Source organism: Lithobates pipiens, unplaced genomic scaffold, assembly GCF_037356315.1.
Source record: "Lithobates pipiens isolate NorthernLeopardFrog02 unplaced genomic scaffold, aLitPip1_a1.2 Scaffold_16, whole genome shotgun sequence".
Classification (NCBI taxonomy): Eukaryota; Metazoa; Chordata; class Amphibia; order Anura; family Ranidae; genus Lithobates; species Lithobates pipiens.
Window position 1 is genome coordinate 393810066 of NW_027507748.1, and position 24976 is coordinate 393835041.

At 42.9% G+C, this 24976-nt stretch overlaps 1 protein-coding gene across 1 annotated transcript in view; it reads right to left on the reverse strand.

The window, feature by feature from the left end:
- Nucleotides 1-24976, reverse strand: part of CASTOR2 (cytosolic arginine sensor for mTORC1 subunit 2) — a 265353-nt gene that overhangs the window by 117965 nt on the left and 122412 nt on the right. Inside the window, exon 2 of the mRNA XM_077482300.1 lies at nucleotides 23654-23724. Coding sequence (XP_077338426.1) covers nucleotides 23654-23724 — 71 coding nt within the window. The remainder of the gene's footprint in view (nucleotides 1-23653; nucleotides 23725-24976) is intronic.

The window sequence follows — 24976 nt, forward strand, 5'->3', positions numbered from 1 at the left end:
ATACACTGATCAGATTTGCAGGTTCAGGAAAAATACTACCAGGCTGATTGTACAAATGCTGATTGTTAGATCAACTTCTGTACAACCATCCTGTCCATACATGAATCAAAAGTCTTTACAGTAAATTATAATATAAACAGGGCCGACAATGAGGCAGCACTGAGGCTGAAATGTCTGTACTGGGCACAGTAGCAATGCTTGTGTATGTGCAACCCTTGGGCTGCAGTGTCATTAAAACACATGCACAATATCAACCACTGATGCTGTGCAGCTCAGCCACCTGCACTCCAGCAATCAAAGACACTGTGTGCCCCCAGCTGCCTGCATCTTAGCAACTAATGAAGCTGTAAAGCTGTGCTTCAATGATTGCTAGGATGCTGGTGGATCTCTGCAACTAGAGATGAGCTTAGGCATCTTCTGAACTCCTCTATAAGCCAAATGTGTGCTTTTCTATACTCCAGTGAGCTGCGGGCAGGATCATTCCCCACCCTGCAGCTCACTGGAGTACAAAAAAGCCTGAGTTTAGAATTTGGGTTAAAAATTAGCTCAGATGATGCCCAAGCTTTTGTTAAATGGCAACCAATGATGATGTGCAGCATCATTGGTTACTGTGCCAATGTCCTATCAGCCCTCAGCACAGCCCTGTATATAATCATATGTACTTTGCTAAGGAACAATAAAGAACATAAAAAAAAAAAAAAGTTATGGGGAATAATCTGTACAGTCCAAGATCTCGAAGAGTTTATACTATAAAGTAAAAACCAAAATCCAAATCATAATTTGCATAAAGTAGCCTTAGAAACAGTCAGCTTATTTCAACAAGAAAAAAAAAAAAGCAGCAATTTCAAAGGAGCACTGCGGCTTATCTTTTTATGAGATCTGGACACAGCTGTGTTCACCTGGAGACGCCATGAAGATATTGAATGCCTGGCATGCATACTACCCATTTGTGTGTCACTGCTGGATATTCTGCCTGGCAACTAATGTTCACCCAGCCTTATTCTAGACTGGGCCTTTGTCACAGGCAGCAGGAACTCTGTTATACATCTGCCAAAAAAAGAAGACTCCTCTTTCAACGCCTCGGAATGATAGTTGCTAGGAAGTAGGTTTAGAAATGTTTACTTCCAGCGACATCATTATCTGGTAATCCATTGTCTAGATTCGCCGCACTCAGCGTTTATTAATGGTGCCTGGAGTGTGCTGCATCTTAATACTGCTGAGTATCAGCTCGCTCCTTTCTTTAACCTACATATTTTCTTCAGCTGAGCCACTGGAATACCTCCAATTCAAACAACGATAGACTATGCTCATTTTTATCTCGGAGATGTAATCTGTGTCAATATCCCACATTTTAGACAGCCCTAGCTTATGGCATTTGCAGATATTTTCAATGAAAAGCAATCTGCCAAGCAGCAAAATGTGTGTGTGGCAAGGCTCCAACAGAAGCAGTCATGGGACAGTACAGAGTAGCTAATAATAAATAAATGAAACTGACACACAGTATATTTGGTCATAAATGGCCACGGTGTTTATTCAAGGGGTAACCCAAATTAGCTACATTCACATTAACTAAAAAATCAGCTTTCAGCATAGAATTAAATTTCAAAATTAACAAAATGATCCAATACCAGATCTCAATCACCATGTCCTTCCAGACTTATACTGGAAGACGAACCCCCACTGAATATCACCGTGACTAAACAATCATAAAAATAGGGAGGGGGGGGTGGGAGCGCAAACTGGTCCTCTTCAGGTGGCTGTGAAGCTGAGGTAGCGTCCGGCTTATATAAGCAGTCATAGGAGCGAAGAAACAGCCCGCCAAATTCCTCCAATGACGGCTTGTTGCTAAGGGATATTGCACCAATAGCCCTGCTGAGAGAAAGGAGAGAAAATGCACAGGCAAAGAGCCCTCTGCCCTGTCCCATGCGGGCCCCCGGTTAATGCCGGGGACCGAACATGGGACAGTACAGAGTAGCTAATAATAAATAAATGAAACTGACACACAGTATATTTGGTCATAAATGGCCACGGTGTTTATTCAAGGGGTAACCCAAATTAGCTACATTCACATTAACTAAAAAATCAGCTTTCAGCATAGAATTAAATTTCAAAATTAACAAAATGATCCAATACCAGATCTCAATCACCATGTCCTTCCAGACTTATACTGGAAGACGAACCCCACCGGCCGAAGCCAATTGTGAAACAAAACGCTGAGGCCCCCCCAACACCGTGGCTTTCTCTATCATATTCTGCAAACCTACATTGAAAATGTCCAGACCTATGTCCGACAAATGTACCAAGTCTGATCTATAGAGACCTGAGATAAAACCTTCCAACTCAACGTGGCGATAGGATAAGTTATTGGAAGAAACCAAAAAATTATGAATGGTCCTATTTAAGCGTCTACGAATCTTGTCTAGATAAAATAAATTGCTAGAGGGGGACCAAAGTAACCTAGGAATCATCTCAGAAAAAGCGATAATTGCGGATGGAAAAAGGACCTTAAACGAAAAGAGATCCTGTTTCATCTCACATAAAAGATTCCAAGTTTTAACTTTACCAATATCATTTGCCCCAGCGTGGATTATTAATAGATCCGGGCTGGGCCAAACATTATTTAAATAAATTAATTCATTTCTTACATCTTTCCAACGTAACCCCCTAACACCATGCCAAAAGATTTGCAAAGCATGAACCTTAAAACCCAAAGTCTTTTCGAAATTCCGTGCTTCGGCTCTTTTGTAGGCCCAATGAATAAATGAATGGCCTATAATCCAGACCTTGAACCTAGGAAAATCTGAAAAGAAACTTAATTAGTAACTAACTCAGGTCGAATGTAAGACTTATATCTAACACTGTCCCAACGACCCAACCTCTGAACCTCCTCAGAAGAAAAACCCATAGAGTTAGCAGCAGTGGCAGCCCCTATTCTGAAGGAGTGAGATGAGAAATAAAAGCCCGACAAACCAAGGGTTTTTAGACAAGAAGAAAGGACAGAAGAAAATTGATAACGAGTAAGAGGAGACAGGTCATTGTGAATAAAGAATGACCCGTGAAAGAAAGGTCTAAAGGCGATAAAATTTAAATTATTTCGGACCGGGCAGATAGGAATATACCCTGCCCGACCCAACTTAATCATGCGTCCCTTACCAACCTGATCGGTTTTTGATCTTCTGATGCATATAGTGATAGAATCTGAATAAACAAACACATCACTATCTAACAGGATAGCGCATGAAGACTTATTTGAGGCGGAAAACTCACCCACCCGTAAAGCGCCAAAAAATGCCAAAGAAAAAGCTGCGTTAAATAATAAAATTTCATAAGGGGAATAGCATACTGAAGGCAAAGTCTGAATTAATTTAACCAAAAGATCAATAGAAATGGGTCTCCTACCATCTCTAACCAAATGGGAACGCCTAAAACCCTTCAATACCTGACGTACTGTATAGAAAGAAGACAAGGCCGGAAGGTCAAAAAATTTTAGAAAGAAGGAAACCCCGGCCAAAATTTTATGTATAGAAGCTGCACTAAGGTTAGAATGGATTAAAAAAGTAACAAAAGACAGAGCTGTGTAAGCATTACAACTGGCAATACTTAAATTGTATGTAGAGCAGAAACTATCCCATCTCGACCATGCTCGCAGATAGTCCTCCCATGTTCTCAGTGAAACGGAGTTCTTTAAATTGGCGGAGATTAATCCCAAATCAAGCCCCAGAGGAATTCCGGGCATTGGGAGCCAATTGGGTCTGCCTCCGGAGCCAATTCGTGGAACCTGGAAAACTGAAGACGAGATAACGAGTCTGCAATGCTATTGCTTACACCTGGTAAATGTTTAGCCTTAAGCCAAATATTATATTTCATACAATGGAGAACTAAGAAACGAAGCAATTTGATTACAAAATCAGACTTAGAAGATAAACAATTAATCGCGAATAGGACACCTTTATTATCCGTGTGAATTAAAACTCTCCGATTTTTAAACAAATCACACCAAATAACTACCGCCACCACTACTGGGAATAATTCTAACAAGACTAGGTTACGCGCAATCTCAGGAATCCTCCAAGATGTGTGCCACTTTGAAGCACACCAATGACCTGCCAGGAAGGCACCAAAGCCTATAGAACCTGAAGCGTCGGTAAAAAGGCCTAATTCAAAATCGTCTATAAATTCTTTCTGCCATACCGTTGATCCATTAAAACCTAACAAGAACTCATCCCATACCTTTAAATCATCTTTAATGGCTTTTGACATGGTAACATGAGAAAAAGGATTTTTTAAATCCTTTGTAGCCCTAGCAAAACGGCGAGAAAAAATCCTAGCTACCGGAATTACTCTTGCAGCGAAAGCAAACAAGCCTAATAGAGATTGGACATCTTTAAGCAGAACTCTCCGTCTAGATATAAAAGAGGATATTAGCGACCTAATCTTGAAAAGCTTTGATGGAGGCAATCTGAATTCCATGGCATTTGAATCAATGACAATGCCCAAAAATTCCAGACTAGTAGATGGAAACACTGTCTTCTCCTGGGCAAGGGGAATGCCAAAATTTTCACAAATATCAAAGAAGGCTGACAAAGAATCAGAGCAAACAGAACATTCAGGTGGACCTATGAAAAGAAAATCATCTAGATAATGAATATAACCAACACCGGGATGCACCACAGACACTACCCATTGAAGAAAAGAAGAAAAAGCCTCAAAGTAAAAACAAGATAAGGAGAAGCCCATTGGCATACATTTATCAAAATAAAAATTTCCGTTAAAATGAAAACCTAGAGAACTAAAGCCTTGCGGGTGTACTGGAAGTAAACGAAATGCAGACTTAATATCCGCCTTGGCCATTAATGAATTCCTTCCAAAATGCTCAAGGAGAACCAAAGCCTCATCGAAAGAAGCATACGTAACTGAAGCATCGAAATCAGCAACCTCATCATTAAGAGACTCGCCAGCAGGGTATGACAAATGATGTATTAGGTGAAAAGAGCCTGGCTCTTTTTTGGGAACTACGCCCAATGGAGAAATTCTGAAGTTGGAGAAAGGGGGTGAGAAGAACGGACCCGCAATCCTGCCCTCTGTTAGTTCTTTCTCAATTTTAACCCTAACAACCTCTGGGTGTGAAAAGACCGAACGCAAATTGTCCACTAACTTACAACCAGACCCAGAAAAACCAGGGACTAAAAAACCATGCTTGAAGCCGTTATAAAGCAGCTCCGCCATCCTGGTGTTTGGATACATTTCTAGCCAAGGAAGCATGTTTGACAATTTCACAGTTGTCTGTGCCTTTTGAAAACCCATCCCTGGATTGAGGCTGACCTGACATGGCAGAGGCCTTTCGATAACATCTACAAGCCGGGTGTGACCCTGTACAATATGAGCACTCGTGCTTGTATCTACAGTTGGCCAGAAATCTGCATTGTCCTTCATTGAATGCAAAGCAGAAACCTTTGCGAAATGAATTATTAGTAGAGTTGGGTGCTTTGAATTGCACCTGCGGTTTTGGAGGCAACATCAGATTTAACCAAAGGCCAACGTCTTTCACACCCCAACGTAGGGAAGGGTGTACCGCCAGCTTCTGCCTGAAATTCTCATCATAATGAAACCATGAAATACCCCCGAAATGCCTAAAGGCCTCAGCAACAATGTCTAGATGTTGAAATAGCCCAGAACATTTTTCTGGAAATTTTTCACCCATAACTGAAGCGAAAATACAGAATTCTTGCAGCCAATTCTGGAATGTTCTAGGTACTGCTCTCCTTCTATCTTCTTCTGAACGCTCCTCTGATTTCTTATCTAATTTAGAAAGAAATTCTTTAGAAGAAGGCAGGAGGGATAATAAATCAACAAATTCTCCTCTCCAAATTTTCTCCTTAACTGAGGAAGACAAGTGGAAACCTAACGGGGAGATTTCGCACGGAAGCGCCTCTTTCATACAAGCTTCTGCTACTTGACAAGGTGTATTATTACAAGAACTAGGCTGTAAAAGACCACCAGTATTCACTAAAATGCTCTGAGTTCTTAAAGGGTTAAACTGTTTCTCCATAGGAATAGTAACATTACCCTGCGAACGCATAGCGTTCCAGACAGGGCCAACCTTTAAAGCATCCGCAGTGACTGACTGCTGCAATCCAGTACCATCTTGATAAGCACCAATATTTTGTGCACCTGAAGCAAGCAAAGGCTGCACATCTTCCCTTACACCAATAGGGGGAGCAGTACTGATATTCAAATGATTAACAGGATTTTGTAATATCGCTCCAGAATACTGAGCACCTGACACTGCACCAGAATACTGTGCACCTGGCTGCAAATTATAGGAAAAAGTACCAGAAGACTGTACACCTGACAAAGTATTAATAGGAGCACCAGCAGGCTGTGTCTCCTGAGCTGCACCAAATAAATGTGCCCCTTGTAAGGTACCAGAAGGCAGTGCCTCCTGTACAGGGATAGTTGTTTGAACTGAAACATTGTTTAATTGCTGTCTATTCTGAAAAGAACTGCCAGCGCTTGCAAACAGAGCCCTGGCAATGAGAGAGGGAGAGGGAGATCCTTGTTCCCCTTCTGACAGGCTAGTAAAAGCATTTGCTAAAGAATTAAGGATAACAATTAAGTCAGGTAAAGAAGAAACAGGATTCTCACCAGGCGGGATATCTGACACAGCATTCTGTCCCAAAGGAGCTGCAGCGCTGGTTTCTGGAATGGAGGATGAGGAGGATAAAGTTGCAGCATCTTTAAGATACCTGGAACGAGAAGTAGAGGTGAAAGAATCTTCCTTAGAATAAGGAACAGCAGGGGCTGCCGACTTTTTCTGCTTCTTTCCTTTTCCTACAGGTGTGCGGGAGTTGTCAGCTGAAGGAGAATTCCTGTGTTCCTCCATAATGTTCGGCATGGGCGTCAAACAGGCAGGGAGAGAAGAAAAAGCAGGAGGGTCTTCAGCTAAGCAGTGCCTCAGCCACTCCTCACCGCCCGAGCTTTCTGCTTTTTCCAGAAGCTGACGAAGGAGAGACTCCATTCTAACTGTACACCTGAGCGCAAACTGGTCCTCTTCAGGTGGCTGTGAAGCTGAGGTAGCGTCCGGCTTATATAAGCAGTCATAGGAGCGAAGAAACAGCCCGCCAAATTCCTCCAATGACGGCTTGTTGCTAAGGGATATTGCACCAATAGCCCTGCTGAGAGAAAGGAGAGAAAATGCACAGGCAAAGAGCCCTCTGCCCTGTCCCATGCGGGCCCCCGGTTAATGCCGGGGACCGAACATTCCCCAAGTTACGTAGCACAGTTAGTTCTAAGGCAATGAAATTGAGTCTAATCACTTACTGTAGGTTGGGTTGACATGTACCTGAAGAAGAGCATCCAATGTTCTACCTGCAGTCACACGGCTTTCCTATTATAACCGAACCCCGGAAAAGGAAAAGTCCTCTCTTGCAGTATGGCTGCTTCACGGACTGCAAGGATTAAATGCTTGTTTAGTCTAGAGCGGGGGTCTCAAAATATTAGAAACAAAGGGCCGGTCCTTTCCATTCTTTGGCCAGCAAGAGTGGAAATTTTCCTGGCATCAGTTGGAGTAAACATTGCCATATTTGGTATTAGAGGGAGGAATAGTGCCCCACCATTGGTATCATAGGGAGGAATAGTACCCCATTTTTGGTGTCAGTAGAAGAAATGGTGCCCCATTGTTAGTGTCAGGTGGAAGAATAGTCCTTGTAACCCTTCTTTCCTTATTTTGATCTGCCGATCTAATCAGCAAGTCTGTTGTTTTTTCAACAGAAAAAGTCATCCTACAGATGTAGCAGTTAAAAACCATTTACCACTGATCAGGGTGCTTACAATGATCAGCTTGTATTTATTCATGTAAAACCCTTATTCTGAAGGAAAAAAATAAACTTTTGCTTTAACTGCTTACATAACTGCAGCATGAGCCAGCGTTTGGCTTCAATTTGTTAGTTTATCTAAATCTGCAAATCATCTTACACTCCCCAGACTGATAATGTTGCTGTCCTAAGGTGCCCCGTGTGCTCCTTCATCCAGAGTAGTGGCGCACTAATACAGGAGGTATGTTACTGGCAAGATCACCACCAGAAAACAGAGGGGGGAACAAAAAATACAGCCACCACATCTAATGATTGGCAAGCTGCAATATATTACATTTTTGGTTTTGGGTTTAATACCGATTCAAAATCATTATTATTATTATACCGGATTTATATAGTGCCAACAGTTTGCGCAGCACTTTACAACATCGGAGCAGACAGTAGAGTTACAATTCAATACAGGAGGAATCAGAGGGCCCTGCTCATTAGAGCTTACAATCTACTACCTGTATAGAGATTGCATGTTTCCCTGTGCTTGGTTGGGTTTACTCCAGGTAATCCAGTGCCCTCCCACACTCCAAAGACATATTGGGAAGTTAACAGACACCTGTTTAAATTGTCCCCAAGTAGTTTATACATGCATGTGAGAGAGGGAACTTAGATTGTAAGCTGCTTGGGGGAAAGGACTGACATGCTGAAGCTGTCTGAAAAAAAAAATAAGAATATATATATACACACACACACACACACACACGCACACGCACACGCACACACACACGCACAGTATCACACAAAAGTGAGAACACCCCTCACATATTTGTAAATATTTTTATTATATCTTTTCATGTGACGCTGAAGAAATTACACTTTGCTACAATGTAAAGTAGTGAGTGTACAGCTTGTATAACAGTGTAAATTTGCTGTCCACTCAAAATAACTCAACACACAGCCATTAATGTCTAAACCGCTGGCAGCAAAAGTGGGTACACCCCTAAAGTGAAAATGTCCAATTTGGGCCCAATTAGCCATTTTCCTTCCACGGTGTCATGTGACTTGTTAGTGTTACAAGGTCTCAGGTTTGAATGGGGAGCAGGTGTGTTAAATTTGGTGTAATCGCCCTCACTCTCTCATACTGGTCACTTGAAGTTCAACATGGCACTCCATGGCAAAGAACTCTCTGAGGATCTAAAAAAAAAGAATTGTTGCTCTACATAAAGATGGCCTAGGCTATAAGAAGATTGGCAAGACTCTGAAACAGAGCTGCAGCATGGTGGCCAACATCATACAGAAGTTTAACAGGACAGAGTCCACTCAGAACAGGCTTCACCATGGTCGACCAAAGAAGGTGAGTGTACGCACTCAGCATCATATCCTGAGGTTGTCTTTGGGAAACAGACATATGAGTGCTGCCATCATTGCTGCAGAGGTTGAAGGGGTGGGGGGTCAGCCTGTCAATGCTCAGACCATACGCCAAACACTGCATCAAATTAGTCTGTGTGGCTGTCGTCCCAGAAGGAAGCCTCTTCTAAAGATGATGCACAAGAAAGCCCACAAACAGTTTGCTGACGATAAGCAGACTAAGGGCATGAATTACTAAAACCATGTCCTGTTGTCTAATGAAACCAAGATAAACTTATTTTGTTCAGATAGTGTCAAGCGTGTGTGGTGGCAACCAGGTAAGGAGTACAAATACAAGTGTCTGCCTACAGTCAAGCATTGTGGTGGGATTGTCATGGTCTGGGGCTGCATGAGTCCTGCTGGCACTGGGGAGCTACAGTTCATTGAGGGAACCATGAATGCCAATATGTACTGTGACATACTGAAGCCATGATCCTCTCCCTTCTGAGACTGGGCCGCAGGGCAGTATTCCAACATTATATAACGACCCCAAACACCTCCAAGACAACCATTGCCTTGCTAAAGAAGCTGAAGGTAAAGGTGATGGACTGGCCAAGCATGTCTCCAGACCTAAACCCTATTGAGCATCTGTGGGGCATCTTCAAACGGAAGGTGGAGGAGTGCAATGTCTCTAACATCCACCAGCTCTGTGATGTCATCATGGAGGAGTGGAAGAGAACTCCAGTGGCAACCTGTGAAGCTCTTGAGAACTACATGCCCAAGAGGGTTAAGGCAGTGCTGGAAAAGAACAGTGGCCACACAAAATATTCACACTTTGGGCCCAACTTGAACATTTTGACTTAGTGGTGTACTCACTTTTGTTGCCAGTGGTTTAGACATTAATGGCTGTGTGTTGAGTTATTTTGAGGAGAGGGCAAATTTACACTGTAAATATATGTAGAAGCTGTACACTCACTACTTTACATTGTAGCAAAGTGTAATTTCTTCAGTGTTGTCACGTGAAAAGATATAATAAAATATTTACAAAAATGTGAGGCGTCTACTCACTTGTGTGAGATACTGTGTATAATATATTTTTTTATATATACCGTATTTGCCGGCGTATAAGACGACAGGGCGTATAAGACGACCCCCTATTTTTCAAGTGAAAACATAGGTTTTGGGCAATACTCACGGTATAAGACTACCCCCCTTCTGAGGCAACACCATTTTAAAAAAACATTAGAACGATTAAAAAAAACAAAGCAAGAATGCCAACTACTCATCCGCCATGCTGTGTTATGCCATAAAGTAAATCAAACAATAATAACACAAACAGAGATCTATTGAATGCCACAACTCTGGAAAGTAGAATTTTTCACTAACCAAACCTATACCACTTTTGGGTTACATTCTATGGGAATTGTCCACCAAAATGCATTTAAATAACCCCCGTCATATGTCCCAGATTTACCTGTCCCTCTTGGGTGCCTGGGACCTCAAAGGCAAATAGCAGGATGTATAGTAGTAGGAGATCAGTGAATGGATTTACCCAGGGAAGTATGGTGAGCGGTGTATTATTTTAATGAATACAACACCTGCTTGGATTGGCAGAGGCTGTATCATCATCAGCCCTTGCCTCTCTCTCTCTCAAAGCCAATCCGAGCAGGCTACTCTATGTAGCCTGCTCGGATTGGCAGAGGTTGTTACTCCAATCCAAGCAGGCTCTGTATTCATTAATAGAATACATCGCTCGCCGGGATTGAATGAATGAATGAATGAATGAATGAATGAATGAAATATTTGTATAGCGCACAATGCGAACTGAATCGCCTCTAGGCGCTGTGGCGAGCTTTGATCATCTGCTAAAAGAGGAAGGTCTTGAGTTTTTTCCTAAAAGCCAGGCTCAACAGCGTATACAGTTTGTAGCTGAAGCCACATACAGTATTAGCAGACATTTGGGGGCTGACATCCATCGGGCAGCATTGTATACCTGTATACCCGGCGTATAAGACGACCCCCGATTTTTGGGCATTTTTTTTAAGTGTAAAAGGTAGTCTTATACGCCAGCAAATACAGTATATATATTTGCGCTTATCCCACTAGATGGCACCCTGTGTGACTGCAGCTTACACATACAGCATCCACCTCTGTTTAAACTAGGTTTTTAAAATCCATATAGAGCTCTCCTTTTTATTTAAAGCCACCAAACCCCAACTTTTTACTGTATTTTTATGAACTCATTAGACCAGCAAGCCCTAAAGCTGCAGATTCTTCACCAAGGCGGTCGGATAGCTTGAATTTCACTGGCACATGAAGAACAGAGTAGCATGTGATAACCTGCAAATCCCAATTACCTGCAATTGAAAGGATTTTACAGAAAAGTTTTCGGCAGAATGATGATTAATGATGATGTAATCCCTCACCAGAAAAGGATTAGTGCAAATAACTACACAGCAGATGATTCCTTCTTTCATCAAGTTGAATTCAGAGAATTATACTGCACAAGTGAACTGGAGTGCCATCTGCCAATTCTTTATGTCCTGCAGTGATTTTGTGTTTTCATCTGTGCTCACGTCTACCCGTGATAAAAATATCAGCGCTAGCCCTGTATTTGTGTTCCAAGTAATTCAAGGGACAGCAAAGCTGTTGTCTCACATGTTGAAGCCATTAATAATGCTGCAGTGTTCCCAGATCATGACAGTTCACATAGGAAATGTAAAAATTTGAACATGTGCTACTAGTGTTTAAGAAAATAAGCCTGGGTGGAAGATGGGACAGAAATTAGAGATGTGTTTGGTTGTCTACAGCAGTGGTCCTCAACCCTGTCCTCGAGTACCCTTAACAGGTTTTTTTGGGGGAATTTATCTTAGATAAAATAGCTGCCCAAAATGCCAAGCCATCGATTTAAAGCACCTGTGCCAGATCAAGGAAAACCTGCAAACATGGCCTGTTGGGGGGTACTTGAGGACAGGGTTGAGAACCTCTGATCTACAGAACTCATTTCTAACCCAAACTCACCCTTTTTGTACTCCCAACAAGCTGCAGTCTGAGGAATGACCTGAATCATGTCTCGTGGAGTGCAAAAAAAGAGTTCAGGTTAGAGATGAGTTTGGAGGACACTCCAAGCTCCGTTCTATGCCAAAAAATGACTGAGGAGGCCATTAATAAATTTACTAGCCATAAAGTAAAATGCGTGCAATAGTCACAACTTTAATAAACATAACATTTCTGCTGCTGTATGGCTGGCCTTGTCTGAGCTGATAATTATTTGGGTGAGGGATTATTGTTGGAAAAATAAATAAAAAATAGTCTCTAATATTGGACTATTATTGTTGCGATACTTGCACAGACATGCTGCAGCTCTCAAATACCTGTAAGAGATCTGAAGCACATTTATGAGAACATGTAAAAAGTTTAAAGAGATTGGTGCAAGAGATGAGGCAAATATTGTTCCATTTTAAACATCTATTTGAGCTAAGGCTTTTTTGCAAGTGGGAAGCGCCGGCCGTACGCAAATCTCCACAGGCCTATCCTTCTCCAGATGATACAGTTGGTACAGTTCACAAGGCAATAGAAAGCGTGTCACACCGCCCGTACCAACTGTATCATCTGGAGAAGGATAGGCCTGTGGAGATTTGCGTACGGCCGGCGCTTCCCACTTGTTATGCCATACCTTACTGCATGTTTGTAAGTGTGTCTTAGTTTTATTCTTTATATTAAATAAGCGATTTTACACTATGGGAGTGCCTCTTTTCCCTCTTTTATGGTGGATCATGCATTACATTTAAACTGGAGTTTATGATACCGAACCGTGACTCTTAAAGAGGGTGGCGTTTGGAGGATTGTGGAGTGCATACAGCCTGGTTTTGATTCCTTGATAAGCAAATTAACTTGTGACAGCTGGTAAGGAGCCATTCTTGACCTTTGGTGGTGGTGCACTGTGGCATGCCTCAAGATTTGGAACATGAAGCAAAGAATCAATAACTTCTTTTGCACACTATAATTGACACGTGGTGTTTTGCATTTGTGAACATTTTACAGATGGATTCCTTTTAAGGACTGCTACACATGGACTCATTTGAATGTTCATTTATATGTAATTTTTCATAATTTTTTTTGAGAATAATTTTTCACATATTTACGATTAAATATGTATAGTATGGGCTATTGGTAGTCACATTTGTTATAACTTTTTTGGTTGCACTTCACTTTTTTATACATAGCTTCCCGGCTGGCACATTGGTCTCAGGTGGGAGGTGTATGTTTATGTATTAAGCACTTTGAAGAGAGCGTGGTTCTTTGTGTTCTTATTTTCTTTGTATTTATATATTTTTGGTATATAATAGAACTGCAGCACTGATGGCAATTGATTTTTCAGATTTTTATTTCTGTAGCACGATTTTGCTTTTCTTTTTCTCATCTCCCCAAGCACTAAAGACAAAAGTCTTGGAGTCATCTTTGACTCAGAAATGTCGATGGATGCACAAATAGGATCAGTAGTCAGTGGATCTCACCATCTTCTCTGCCCGCTACGTAGACTTATCGCCTTCATTTCAGAAAAAGCAGTAGTAGTCGGAACAAATCATCAATTCCCGAATTGACTACGCAAACTCCCTCTACATAAGACTACCCAAATACCAGATTGCACGCCTTCAAGTCGTCCAAAACACGGCAGCAAGACTAGTCACAGGAAAAAAAACCTGGGAAACAATCTCCCCATCCCTTAGGACCCTAAATTGGCTAACCGTAAAGGATCGGATCACGTTCAAGACCCCCTGCCTCACCCACAAATGTACTAAAGGAAATGCCGCACAATACCTATGCGACAAAATAAAACATTACACACCTAATCGCAACCTCCGATCAACTAACCAAAACCTCCTCCTCATCCCAAAATCCCGCTACAAAGCAAAGGGAGAACTAAGATTCGCAGTTCAAGGACCACGGCTATGGAGCGCTCTACCCACTAACATACGCATGGAAGAAAACCATCGGGCCTTCAGAAAAAAAACTCAAGACCCACCTCTGCTAAAGAACATGAAGCACAGGATGGATCAAGCGCCTTGAGGTGATTCAGTTCGCATTTGTAGTGCTATACAAATCATTCATTCATTTGGCAGAGCACCAGAAAACCAGGGAAGTCTAGCAAGATGATACAGTAAAGCAACATGTGAACATGATAGACTGTCTGTAGGCATCTGAATTGATTTAGTTCTTGGGGTTAAATGAAGGTATCTTTTCAGGTGCCTTGAAAAATGAATCATACCACTTTTGTCATGTTTCAACTAAAAAGGTAAATGTGTTTTTGGAATTTTATGTGATAGACCAACACAAAGTGGCACATAATTGTGAAATGGAAAGAAAATGATAAATGGTTTTCAATGTTTTACAAATAAATATGTGATAAGTGTGATATGCATTTGTATTCAGCCCCCTTTACTCTGATGCCCCGAACCAAAACCTACTGGAACCAATTTCCTTTAGAACTCACCTAATAAATTAATAAAGTCCATCTGTGTGTAATTTAATCTCACTATAAATACAGCTGTTCTGCAAAGCCTTCAGAGGTTTGTTAAAATACCTTAGTGAACAAACCGCATCATGAAGGCCAAGGAACACACCACACAGACCAAGGATATAGTTGGACAAGTTTAAAACAGGGTTAGGTTATAAAAAAAAAAATCCCAAGCTTTAAGCATCTCACGGAGCACTGTCCAATCCATCATCTGAAAATGAAAAGAGTATGGCACAACTGCAAACCTACCAAGACATGGCCATTCACTTAAACTGACAGGCCGGGCAAGGAAAGCATTCTTCAGAGAAGCAGCCTAGAGGCCCATGGTAACTCTGGAGGAGCTGCAGAGATCCACAGCTCAGGTGGGAGAATCTGTCCCCAGGACAACTATTATGCCGCGTACACACGAGCGGACTATGGCGTACTTAGTTCGTCATACAATCCGACGGACAGTCCGTCGTACTTTCGACTGAACGGACTTGACCACACACGGATGCACAAACAGTCCGTCGAAAGCTTGCGCGATGACGTGTACAGCACGTACGACGGGACTAGAAATAGGAAGTCCAAGACACAGCAAAGCACCCTTCCGCCGTGTAAATCCTTTTTGGGCATGCGCCATTCTTAGTCTGTCGAACTCGCATACTGACGAGCGGATTGTCCGCTGAAACCAAAGTACGACGGACAGAATTTCGAAAAAAATCCGAAATTCTTAGTACGCCGGACTGCACGCTGAAAAAGTCCGCTGAATCCCACACACGAACGGATTGTCCACTGAAATGTGTTTCGACGGACTAAGTACGCCATACAGTCCGCTCGTGTGTACGCGGCATTAGTCATGCACTCCACAAATCTGGCCTTTATGGAAGAGTGGCAAGAAAAAAGAAAGCCCTGAGAAGTCCCGTTTGCAGTTTACAAGAAGCCATGTGGGGGACACCGCAAACGTGGAAGAAGGTGCTCTGGTCAGATGAGTCCAAAATGCAACTTTTCGGCCTAAAAGCAAAGGGTAATCTTAGAAGAAAACCTTTTAGAGTCTGTGACTTGAGACTGGAGCGGAGGTTCACCTTCCAGCTGGGCAACGACCCTAAACACACAGCCAGAGCTACAATGGAATGGTTTGGATTAAAGCATATTCATGTGTTAGAATGGCTGTGTGAATTTTTACTTTTGCCATCTGGACCTGCTCTGGTTTTGGCTGAGTTTGGCTGTTCCTCGCCCAGTTTTCAGCCACCTACACAGTTGTTTCATTTAATGACTGTTTTTTAACCTATATATGAAATCAATGATCATTAACACCTTCTTGGTATAATTGGTAATCATACACCTCACACTACTCCTACAAAATCCCTGACTTTGTGCATGTATACAAAGTGCCAAAGTGTATGAATTGATGCTGGCTTGAAGTATAGTCACACCAAAGATTAGATTCAGACTTTGCTTCGATTTGCTCATTTTGCATGTTTAAAATTTACATATACAGTGTCTCACAAAATTAAAACACCCCTCACATTTTTGTAAATGTTTTATTATACCTTTTTATCTGACAATACTGAAGAAATTACACTTTGCTACAATGTAAAGTAGTGAGTGTACAGCTTGTATAACAGTGTAAATTTGTTGTCCCCTTAAAATAACTCAACACACAGCCATTAATGTCTAAACTGCTGGCAATAAAAGTGAGTACACCCCTAAGTGAAAATGTTACAATTGGGCCCAATTAGCCATTTTCCCTCCTCTGTGTCATGTCACTCGTTAGTGTTACAAGGTCTCAGGTGTGAATGGGGAGCAGGTGTGTGAAATTTGGCTTCATCGTGCTCACTCTCTCATACTGGTCACTGGAAGTGCAACATGGCACCTCATGGCAAAGAACTCTGAGGATCTGAAATAAAGAATTGTTGCTCTACATAAAGATAGCCTAGGCTATAAGAAGATTACAGAGACCCTGAAACTGAGCTGCAGAACACTGGCCAAGAAGACCATACAGCAGTTTACCAGGACAGGTTCCACTCAGAACAGGCCTTGCCATGGCCAACCAAAGAAGTTGCGTGCAAAGGTTGTCTTTGGGAAATTGACATGCGAGTGCTGCCAGCAAGCATTGCTGCAAAGGTTGAAGGGTGGGGGGTCAGCCTGTCAGTGCTCAGACCATATGCTGCACACTGCAAATACACTGCATGGCTGTCGCCCGGAAGGAATCCTCTTCTAAAGATGATGCACAAGAAAGTCTGCAGTTTGCAGAAGACAAGCAGACGAAGGACATGGATTACTGGAACCATGTCCAGTGGTCTTATGAGACCAAGATAAACTTATTTGGTTCAGATGGTGTCAAGCGTGTGTGGCAGCAACCAGTTGAGGAGTACAAAGAAAAGTGCGTCTTGCCTACAGTCAAGCATGGTGGTGGGAGTGTCATGGTCTGGGGCTGCATGAGTGCTTCCAGCACTGGGGAGCTACAGTTTGAGGGAACCATGAATGCCAACATGTACTGTGACATACTGTAAGAGAGCATGTTCCCCTCCCTTCAGAGACTGGGCCACAGTACAGTATTCCAACATGATAATGACTCCAAACTAGGGCTGCAACTAACGATTATTTTCATAATCAATCACACATGGTGTCACTGCCCCACCTCCTCTCAGTGCTCCCCTCCGCCCTCCGGTGTCTCGGGTTTTCTCACCCCTTCATGGTGACAGTGGCTCCTCCCCGGTGTGCTGGGGTGGTGTGGGGCGGAGTCTCAGTCCGGACCCGCCACACGTGACTCGGCCGACTCCTCTGAATGGAACGAAGGGCACCCCGAAGCCAGGAGATGGATGCACGCATGTGCAGAGCACAACCTCCAATCAGGGCAGCGCTGGAAAGCGGCCCGGCGAGGGCTTGCCACGGAAGGCTGCTGGGTAGAGGGGGGAGGAGGAGCCGAAAGCAGCGCAGGCGCGTTGCTGGCGGGACGTCAGCTGGGTGGAGAATGCAAGCAGGCGTAGCTGCATGCTCATGGACGTGGTGCATGCGTAGGACACGGGAGGATACACAGGATTCTAACGGAACGGCAGGGGGGAAGGTGCGGACTAGGGGTGCAACGGATCAAAAAACTCACGGATCGGATCGTTCATCGGATCAGAGTCACGGATCGGATCAATTTTCGGATCAGCAAAAAAAATAACACTATCTCCCCCCCCCCCCCCCCCCCCCCAATAAAATGTAGCTTATTACAAGCATAAAAACATAGTCAGCATATCACTGATGATTTGCGCCAAGCTCACCACCGATCAAAGTTCCTCCAAACAGACCGCCGTGATGAGTCCCGGGATGCCAATTGGCGCAAATCGTCAGTGATATGCTATGTTTTTATGCTTGTAATAAGCTGCATTTTATTGGGAGGAGAGATAGTGTTGTACCTTTTTATTTAAATCAACAATGTGGCTGTGCCGAGCAAGTGGAAAGGCTTAGATAGGATTTGATAATAAGTAACTACTATCTAATAGATAGTAGTTAGTTATTAGGTTAGATTAGGTAATAAATGTAGTGGTACCTGCATAAAAAGTTTTGAATGAGGGCAGGCAAGGCATCCAGCGTGACTCCTCCAGAATTCCTTCACTTGGGCTGACACAGGCTGAACAACGCACTGGGGTTGACGTCGGCACGCAGCTCACCGCCGCCGGGTGTACCAAGATGGCCACCGGAGCTAGGCCGAAGCGGCAGCCTTTCCTAAGGCCGTGGCCCGCTCCGCGGATCGCATGGTGCGGACCAACTAATCGATAATGAAAATAGTTGACAACGATTTTCATTATCGATAATATCGATTAATCGTTTCAGCCCTACTCCAAACACACCTCCAAGACGACCAGTGCCTTGCTAAAGAAGCTGATGGTAAAGGTGATGGTCTCCAGACCTAATCCCTATTGAGCATCTGTGGTGCATCCTCACATGAAAGGTGGAGGAGTGCAAGGTCTCTAACATCCACCAGCTCTGTGATGTCATGAGGAGTGGAAGAGGACTCCAGTGGCAACCTGTAAGGTTCTGGTGAACTCCATGCCCAAGAGGTTTAAGGCAGTACTGGAAATCAATGGTGGCCACACAAAATATTGACACTTTTGGCCCAATTTGGAAATTTTGACTTAGGGGTGTACTCACTTTTGTTGCCAGCGGTTTAGACATTAATGGCTGTGTGTTGAGATATTTTGAAGGGACAGCAGATTTATATTGTTGTACAGCTGTACACTCACTACTTTACATTGTAGCAAAGTGTTATTTCTTCAGTGTGTGTCGCATGAAAAGATATACCGTGTTTAATCAGCATATAACACATACTATTTCTCCCCTAAATATAGGGGGGGAAAAATCACTGATGCGTGTTATTCGCTGACAGTGTACCTATGGGGTGGGGGCGGATGGAGGGGGACGAGATCCACCGGAAATCACTGAGCCGTCATCTCCTCTCAGCATCCGCCACCAACATTGGACCAGTGTCTATCACAGGCGGTGGTCCAATGCGATGGCGGAGGTGGGACTGTGTGTGCGTCACTGCCAACTGAGGAAACAGATGACGGCTCTGTGATTTCATATGAGATGGTTAGATGCATTGATGGATGAGATGGGCACAGAACAAGCTGCAGATGGGCACAGAACAGGCTGCACTGAAGCTGCAGATGGGCACAGATTAGGCTGCATTGATTCTCACTGACCATTATTTTGCTTCAAAGTGGTTTATTTTAAAAAGTTTTTTTTCCTGAAACTGCCCTGGGGTGCATGTTATATGCCGATGAATACGGTAATAAAGTATTTACAAAAATTTGAGGGGGTATACTCACTTTTGTGAGATACTGTGTGTGTGTGTATGAAATCTCTTGCATATTCTGTAAGCAACACTGATGAGGGTGTTTACAGCTCAAACTACTCATTAATACCTACACCAAAGAAGCTCACAATGAACGAGCCACCATATAAATTATGATTTCAGAATTTTGGTCTATTGTAGTTCCGGTGGCAAATAAAACGGGCATAGCATACAAGAGGGATTTTGTTCTTGAAATATAAAAAGCTCTATTCTACAGAAGAGACCTCTGAGCAAGGAGTAATATTAACCACCCACTCTGGCTCTCTAAAAAAGATAAAAGCCCTTTTCATAGAGAAACAAATATGCAGGATTTTTTAAATTGCCTGACATTTTAGACTCAATGATTAAGCAGAGCATAAATATAACATTTCCCTGTCCTGACATACAGAAAAACTGGTTTTGTTGGGTATGGATCTTCAGAAATCGCCGCTATTTTTACATAGCGTTCGCTGGACCCGCGGTCGTGCGCACACCCCCAATCTCACATGCACCGACATACAAATACATCCGTTTGCACAGGAGAGACGACCTGTCGCAGTACAAGTATGGCAGCTGATCAGCAAGTGGTTAACCAATCATTAAAAGAAGCCCACACTGACCTCTGTAGCTGTAAACACTATGGGGCGATCAATCTCTAAAGTTCTCAAAAGAAGCTATTCTGTTTCAAATTTTGCTTCATGCAATGATAAACCTCCCTTAAGCTGGTCATACACTATACAATCTGATTGTATAATCTCTGTATATTCGCCTTAAAAAATTTAACAAAACTATATAATTTGAGGACAAACCTCAACAATCCATTAAATTAGTATCAAATCTGGCAAGCATCTGCACTACATGGTTGATGGAGGAATCTAAAGAAAATTGTACAATTAGAATACTTAATAAAGGAAGGAAGGGGGAAGGAAAGAGGGGTGGGAAAGGGTGCACGGAATCACTCAACTTTGAGAGCAAGAGGGGGTTATGTTCTCAGGTGCCTCTTCTGTGATCCTGGCCCCTCCCGCCTGTTTAGTGCCCCACAGCAAGCGGCTTGCTATGGGGGCACCCAAGCCAAATCACAGCTCCATGTGTCCATTCAGACATGGAGCCCCAACTGGGCCCCTCTCTCCCCTGATTGACTAGCTGACTGAGTGACAACAGTGGCAGCCAATGGCATTACTGCTGTGTCTTAGCCAATCAAGAGGGCGAATCTCGGATGGCTGAGACATTCGTGGACATCGCTGGACAGAGAGGGAACTCAGGTAAGTGTTAGGGGGGCTGCTGCACACAGAATGCATTAAGACAAAAAACATGCCTTTACAAACTCTTTAAGTGAAGAACTACTTCATTGTGCATGCAGCTCCAGAGGTCAGTGAGGGATTGTTTTATTACTTATTTACTGGCTATTACAAATCGGTAAACATTCAAATGTCTATAGTCCAGACACAATTCTACTTTAAATTAAAGTGCAACTGTGTTTTTCCGTGGTAGTTTTTCCATCTATACCCTCCTTCTCCTGGTCAGATCTGCAGACAAACCTAATTTATCAAATCTTGGTTTAACCAGAACCAGCAAAGAATTTATATTCTCCAGTTCACTAACATTCTATGGAATAGCTGAGCACGTACCAGGCTTGCTGTAGCAAAAAATGGCTGTTGGGAGACAGAGCAAAGCTGAAGATGGATGGTATATTCTATGTTCAACCTGCAGCCCAAGGTGGCTATGAATGCAGCCCAACACAGAATTGTAAACCTACTGAAAGTGTTACTCCATAAAACTCCATTGGGTGATCTATGTACATTGCAAGGATTATAACAAACTTTGTTGCAGATTCCAACGTTTTGTTATTCTGAAGAAATCCCCGTTTGTTCCTCTGTGCAGAGTGGATCTAATGGGAGTGGTTTTCCATAATTATCAGTCAGTTCTGGCATATGCAGAGCACTAATGAGGAAAACTGCTTGGCCTGGATCCCTTTAGACATGTTCCTATTGGGTGTATCTCACCAAAAAGTAAATATTTGTTGCAGGGGATGCCTGAAATCTGACTTGTATGTTTGGCAGACTTCTGGGAAAATTTGTGAGCCAATCACACAAGCAGGAAATGATGTTTCTGGGGAGTGGTCAGTACACATTCTGTGTACAGAACAACTCCAGGTAGCCATATTGCATTTTCAGAAAATTACAGCGGTTGCAGATTGAAAAGGAAAGGTCATTTTTAATAACATTCAATTACACTATGACTCGTGTCACAATTGTACATGCTATATTATTTTTTATTTATTTGCTATTTTTCCCCCCACAAAAGTGGAGTTATCCTTTAAAAATGTTGATCTTTATTTTGGATTTTTTTTTCTAAAAATGCATTTACACTTAGTGAACACATGTGGCCAAATTAAAATTTGACAGTGTCTCCAAGTTCTCTTCACAATCACTCCTTATTCATGTCATCAGTTTTCGGCAACAATTATATTTGTGAGGGACTATTTTCAAGGATGAAGCACATAAAGGGCAAAATTGAAACCAAAATATCTGATGAGCATCTTAAGAATTCATTAAGAATTGCTACAACATGCATCAAACCAAATATTGATGCATTCATTTATTAAAACAGTGTCAAATATTACAATAGTTTTATGTTGCCCTCTTTTACTGTTATAATAAAAAATATAAAAAAAAAAACTGAATAAAACAAATTAAGTTTTATTACTCAGGTAAGTACATTATCTATATCGGTGAACCTTAACTTCGGATCTGTCGGACTTTTTCTGCTGATCAGCTATCCTTATTGTTAGTGCATTTTACATGTGGTCCAAGACAATTCCTCTTCTTCCAATGTGGCCCAGGAAGGCCAAAAGGTGGGATACCCCTGGTTTACACCCAGAACTTACATATGTGCCTGGTTTGCCAGCACACAAAAATGTGTGCAGTTCTTAGACAGGTTTCTCAGTGAGAATTTGGATTTGTCCACATCTGTACAATAATACCCTGGATTGTGAGTAACGTGGTTAACGAGCATTTCGCAATACAGGCTATTTCTTTAAAAAAAATCCTAACTCTGCGAGTGTTGTCTCGCAACATGGGCAGGATTCAAGCCTCTGCGGTGTGCAGAACCGCATTTGGCCAGAGGTGGGGAGGGGGGGGGCACCGATGACACTAAGAGGTTCGGATGCACTCGGAAATGCTCGGAAACATTTGGAAATACTCCATCCGAGTGGCTCCGAGCCTCTGCAGCAACCCCACCCCCCTACACCTCTGGCCAAATGCGGTACTGCATACAATAGAACCCAACGTGGAACAAATTATCTTCTTTTACATTGACTTCTATGGGAAACTTGCTTTGATATGAGAGTGCTTTGGATTACAAGCATTCTCCTGGAACGGATTATGCTCATAACCCAAGTTTCCACTGTACTTGTATGTATGAATCTGATGAGGAGTGCAAGGGGTTAACACGTGATATGCGAGTGCTTTGGATTACAAGCATTCACCTGGAACGGATTATGCTTGTAATCCAAGTTTCCACTGTACTTGTATGTATGAATCTAATGAGGAGGGCAAGGGGTTAACACTTATGTTATGAAAGCACAGTTGCCCTTTCAAGAAGCATGTGTTTGGAAATCTGGCTCTGTGGGATTTTAGGAGACAATCTGCTTAAATTTTACCGCTGTACAAAAACATTTCAGAAGTCAAGCTGAATTTTACTTGGGTAATTGTTTAAATGCTATATCTCATGTCTGGCATACAAGGATGATGGAAAAGTAGAATTTTTTCTATCAACTTTCATGATGAAGGAAGTTGAGAATTGCCATCATTTTCCTATGGAAAGCGCTCGTGCTCAGTTCAGACTTGCTGATTTGCGACCACGGCATGTGCGTATACTTTACTGTCTCCTAATCCTCTGGACTCTGCTGTGGTTATTTAGCCCCCATGACAATACAGGATGACTAAACATCAAAGGCTACTTTTTTCCTTAAATAGCCAGAAGACTTTCGGATTTTATTTCATGGAATTCAAATTTTCAAATGATTCACATTCCATATGTGAAACCATTTCTAAGTCGCAAAGCTGTGGTGGAAACTAGTTTTCTTTAAGTTAAAGACATTTTAGCAGTTTATTCCCAGCACACGTACACAGTTCAAGCAAGGGTCACCAAGCAAAGAAATGGATTTCTGAATCTTACCTAAAAAGCCTTCTTCATCAACTATGATAGTATAGTCCTCCGGAGTTTCTGTAAGACTGAAAAACTTGCACCTGAGAAAAAGGGGAAAGAAAAAATCTATTTATGTCTGTAGGACAATTTGAGCAAACAGTTTTGTCTATATGGTTCTAGTTACTTACAGCAAATGCACACTAAATATCCAAGCTACAGTTCCATATGTGCAGAATAGTAGGTCCCTCTCGCGCCACTGTGGTTCCTGCTGCTGACACCTACACATCAATTATTGTATTCTGCACTTACTAGGGGTTAGCAGCAGGAACCACAGCAACCAATGTGGAGAACCTGCTCAGCAAGGGCATCTGTAGACAGGCAAATAAATTGCAGCATGCTTTCAGAGGGATTCAATTTGCCTTTGTAGTCTAAGGCAGGCCATAGATGATGCGATTTTCTTTCTTGCAACCACGGCCCTTCAGGGCCGGTATTGATATTAAGAGGAACCCCACGCCAATAAAAAAAAAAAAAAAAAAAAAGGGGCCCCCCTCAAATCCATACCAGATCCTTCAAGTCTGGTATAGATTTTAAGGGCAATCCCACGCCAAAATAAAAAAAAAATGCCATGGGGATCCCCCCAAAAATCCATACCAGACCCTTATCTGAGCATGCAACCTGGCAGCCCGCAGGAAAAGAGGGGGGGGGGGCGGGACAAGAGAGCGCCCCTCCCCCTCCTGAACCCTACCAGGCCACATGCCCTCTACATGGGGAGCACCCAAAGCACCTTGTCCCCATGTTGATGGGGATAAGGGCTTCATCCCCACAACCCTTGTCCGGTGGTTGTGGGGGTCTGCAGGCAGGGGGGACCCCCAGATCCCAGCATCCCCCGCGTGAAACGGTAACAGGGTACAAATGTACCCCAACCATTTCACAAAAAAGTGTCAAAATGGTACAAAAGACAAGACACAACTTGGGACAAGTCCTTTATTAAAAAATAATAAAGTCCCACAAAGTCCATTCGTTTTCTCTCGCTCCGCCAACGGACCGGAAAAAAAAAACAAAAACCTGCACGCCGCCACCAATCCACCTTCATTGGAGGCACCCGCCATATTGATCATCCTCTCAGGTGACAGTTCTTTTATAACTGAGGGGGGTCCACGCGGTGACGTACCCAGGTGACCCCATCCCCCTCTGATGCACGGGGACTTCCCCATGGGTTACCCGGGGCGTCAGAGGGGGCATGGCCACCAGGTTACAACATTGTGCGTCCCCGCCCTCAGTTATAAAAGAACTGTCACCTGAGAGGCCTGTCATTACGGTGGGTGCCTCCCATGGAGGCGGATCGGTGGCGGC